The sequence below is a fragment of the Rhagoletis zephyria genome, unplaced genomic scaffold (genome assembly GCF_001687245.7).
Source record: "Rhagoletis zephyria isolate East Lansing unplaced genomic scaffold, Rhagoletis_zephyria_1.1 Rzeph_scaffold_00160, whole genome shotgun sequence".
Lineage (NCBI taxonomy): Eukaryota > Metazoa > Arthropoda > Insecta > Diptera > Tephritidae > Rhagoletis > Rhagoletis zephyria.
This window is the reverse complement of record NW_016157244.1, coordinates 352385-356598: the sequence shown is the minus strand read 5'-3', so window position 1 is coordinate 356598 and position 4214 is coordinate 352385. Positions and strand designations below refer to the sequence as shown.

General features: G+C 37.7%; 1 protein-coding gene across 3 annotated transcripts in view; it reads left to right on the top strand.

Annotated features, from left to right (window-relative positions):
• Positions 1-929: 929 nt before the first annotated feature.
• Positions 930-4214, top strand: part of LOC108355127 (structural maintenance of chromosomes 3) — a 278962-nt gene continuing 275677 nt past the window's right edge. For 2 of the 3 annotated variants that reach the window (XM_017606311.1, XM_017606304.1), the window contains exons 1-2: positions 931-1185; positions 1243-1357. In XM_017606311.1, the coding sequence (XP_017461800.1) occupies positions 1310-1357 (48 nt within the window). In that variant the 5' untranslated portion in view covers positions 931-1185; positions 1243-1309. Of the gene's footprint in view, positions 1186-1242; positions 1358-4214 lie in introns of all 3 variants that reach the window. The other variant, XM_017606318.1, reaches the window with a different exon arrangement.

Sequence of the window (4214 nt, the reverse complement as noted above, 5' to 3'; positions counted from 1 at the left end):
ATTTTTGATAAAAAAGCTGTAATATACTTAGGGCCGTTTGCACCATGTCTAGTTAATTCTAACTCCCAGTTAAACATCTTTATCGACGTTATCGACACCCATCATATAACATGTGGTCGATAAAGCAGTTAACGTGCTTAACTGAAGGATGTACCTCCAGTTAGCGTTAACTAGACATGGTGCAAACGGCCCTAAATAGCACATAGATTACGTAATTCACGTAGATATATCAATATTACGTTCAACATTTCGTTTGAAATACCAGATTTCCTGCAAATACATTAGAATTTACAAAAGGAATTTCACTACTAATTGCCTACTTTGCGTACTTTTCTACTACCATTTTCACACAAAAAGATTTCATTCTTCCCCTTTCTCCGTCCTTCGTAAATGCAACCTTTTGTAAGGGAGTGTCAAACCGCAGCTGTCAATAATTATCTAACCTTGTATTATTGAATCATGGTAAATCTATAAGAAGCGACAACACGTTATAATTATAGCGAGTGTGAACATCAGGAGCGTGCCCTCACTTTTCATCCAGTCTAAAAACGTATTTGAGCAAGAGAGAAGGCACGGTCCTGATGTTCACACTCGCTACAATTATAACGTGTTGTGTCTTCTTATAGATTAACGTTCTTTGCTCTCACGAATTCTGCTGCAATCGGCGCAATCTTGTATTCTATCATTCTTGGTATAAATTAGCCTCGATTTTACCCGAACTTTTTCTTCTGGTAAAATAATGACAATTGTCAAGCGTTCACTTGTTGTCGCTTTTACATGAAAAATGCTTCTTTTGTTCCCGTACTCACTTCAGAGAGTAATTTAGCTGTTTGACAAATTTTACAGGATTTAACACGAAAAGTACAGGATCAGAGCTAATTATTGCTTGCAAGAGCATTTTCCATTGGCAAAATTTTGCCTGATAACATTATCAAGATAAAAACTGTTGCATGTGGAGACGGCAAGTTATAGCGCTATCGATAGTTTGACAACTACAGTCCTTTTCTAAATTGTTTATTTCTTGGATGGAATGAAACCAAGCTTCCCTTCTACCTTTACATCTACTTCTGAAACAACCAGCATATCGGGAATTTTATTTGAATAAATAAGGACTGGAAATTTAGTTGGACTGTTTCACGTTGTGATCGGGTAGAAAATATAAACAAAAAAATGCATATCAAACAGGTAAATATCGAAATACATATGAGCCAACGAACTTATGGTTTAATGAGATTATTGCAGATTATAATCCAAGGTTTCAAAAGCTATAAGGACCAAACTGTAGTTGAACCCTTTGACAAAAGGCACAATGTTGTCGTGGGCAGGAACGGTTCAGGAAAGAGCAATTTCTTCTATGGTAAGCTATACAAACATTTGTACGGGACTACCATCGGGTACTGTTTAGTAAGTGGCCCACCTATTTCGGGGTATTGCGTCCAAAGGGGTGACCCGATCCAAAAAAAAATTGCACACACTTGTAGCCAAGGGTCTACCCATTATTTTAACATCCACTATTGTAATTTTTGGTCACTAATTTATTTACAAATTGGGTTTGAAATATGCCCTTTTTTGTAAAATTCGGAAATTAGCGTACATTTATCACTCCTATTTTCCTTAAAGCAGCCACTTCACCAATGCATTTCTATATTCCCCTTCACTTTAAACTTTATTCGACTTGTTACAACTTTCTTTATTACTTTAATTTTAACCTATCAATCACAATTTATTAAATAAAAACACCTTCAAAACCACGCGTCTGCCTTTGGTTGCATATGCAAATTAAATGGCGGCGTTTAGNCCCACCCCAAAAACGATGGGCCAATAACTAAACATTTCCCCTACCATTAATATTGTATCTGGTCGAACATTAGAGATTCTGGCCCTAAGGATCTTTAAACATTTGTTTGAATCTCGGATTTCTAAAGGGCTCATTTATTGAGATATCTTAACTGCAACTGTGTTCAGAAATGTATAAATTCAAAACATCAGTACTATATTTTGTCAGTTGGTTGGTGTTTAAAGGGGCGGTGGGCTAAGGTCACCTCCAGCCCGCATTTTGGGAAATCTTTAGCTATTTGTACAACGATTTAGGGTTGGGGGCGGAGAGGGAGGGGTCGTCGCTCCCCAAGCCCCCCCTAAACGGAAGAAGATGAACGCCGCTTTATGAAAAGTCACCTCTCACGCCCCTCCCCACTAAAGACTAAAAGAATAGACTAAAGACCACTTGGTAACTGAAAACAGCGGAAATTTGGATTTTTTACAAAACGATTATAGCCCTCACTACTTTCTCTGTTGCCCAAAAAGAGGGGCTGAACACCTTTTGCAGAGAGCACCTTTCTGCGTAGGCGGCCTTCGGCCGCACTTAGGGATTATAACCCTCACTTAGTAGAATTCTCCTTTCTTTTTTGCTAAAGAAGAGGGGCTGAACACCTTTTGCAGAGATATTTCGTGGATATTTTTTTTTTGACAGCTCAGCTCGGAAACTTGCAAAAAATACCAATTTCCAACCGACATTATTAATATTTTTGGGGAACAGATATAGTATATTTTATTTTTGTAATAAAGCGTGAACTGTTGTCTATAAGTGTGTGTAAAAGGTTTTTGATTCGATTCACGCGTTTGGGCACAGCAACCCAAAATCGTTGTACAAATTCATAAAGAGTACCCCGCATTTTAGAGAGGGCACGACCGCCATTTACAAAAATGCTTCTCTCGAAAAAATGCATTCCCCCTATGGGACCCTAGGTAGCCCTTAGAAAAATGGCCAAAAATCACAATTTTCACTTGCGTTTGTTCGCTAAAAAATGCTGAGTATTACCTATTTGCAGCAAAAACTCTATACACCCTTGACAACAGAAGAGGGGCCTTGCCCCTCTCCGGCAACACGGAAAGGAGAATTCTACTTAGTAAGGGTTATAAATCCTAATCGCGGCCGAAGGCCTAAGCAGAAGGGGTTATTATCTAGTTTAGGGGACAACTTAAAAAACACCAAAAATGTGTGAAGGGGTATCAATCGATGCGTTTCGGTTCCTGTATAAACAATCTGGAGGCGGAAGGTTAATATTTAGCTCTATCGTGTAGACACTTACACTTTCATAAATGAACAGAATGTTCACTACCGACTATTCACCCGTATGCTGTAATCCGAAAGTTCGTAGTTACGAATTCGTAGCTCCGTTCCGAAAATTCGAAATTCGTATGCTGCAAGGCGAATTTATATAAGGTGGTGTTACTACCCAGTAAGAACCCTATCTGTTAACAAATGCGTTATATACGCCTAGTACCACAAAAAGTTTGTGTGAGAAATTCAAAAACTTTCCATCATTTTACATAGGCCTCCTGGAGAAATCTGACGCATAATCGTTTCAAGTGTGAGTAGTTTTCTCTTTCTTTCACATGGAATTCGCTATTATGTTATACTATATGTAGTTGTCTCTTTTCAATCAAATATTATTAAGCGTGCAACAAAAATATGCTTAAAGTCCAACACGCATACATGGAGAATCATGGCGTACATACGCTTTGCCATTTACTCGAAACAGAAATCAAGAAGTGTCTAAATAGCCAAAAGCACTGCATAGTCGTTTCGGAAGATCTTGAAAAAGCATTCGATAGGGTAATATCAACACATGTTCTGAAGGAGCTACATGACTGGGGACTACCCAAAAGCTTCTTAAAATTAACTTTATCGTTCCTCTCCCACAGAAGAGTACACGTGAAAGTAGACGGCTACTTGTCCAGAAATTACAAGCTTGACAATGGGATTCCACATTCCTTTTCGGTATTTCTCTTTAACACTTACACGAATACGTTGTCAAAAGCCATGAGTGAGGTACACGGAATAGACTTTATAGGTATATATGCAGACAATATCTTCGCATTATCTTCTGGCACACCGGAAAAAGTATGTCTGAGCCTGAACGCACTAGACAAGAAAATACACGAATGGTCAATGAAAACTGGAGCAGTAATTCCAGCCGACAAAACCGAAGCTTTGCATATATGCAGAAAGAGAAATTGCAATGCATCCTCAATAACACTGAGAAACATTAACATCGAGCTAAAAACAAAAATAAATAATATAAAAAAAACTTTTTAATATACAACGCTTTTATAAATGGACTAAAAAGTAGAAAATAATACTTCTCAGTCCCATAGAATTTGTTTTGATAACTTTTGATTTTGAAATTTTAGCAAAAGTCATTATAAACAAT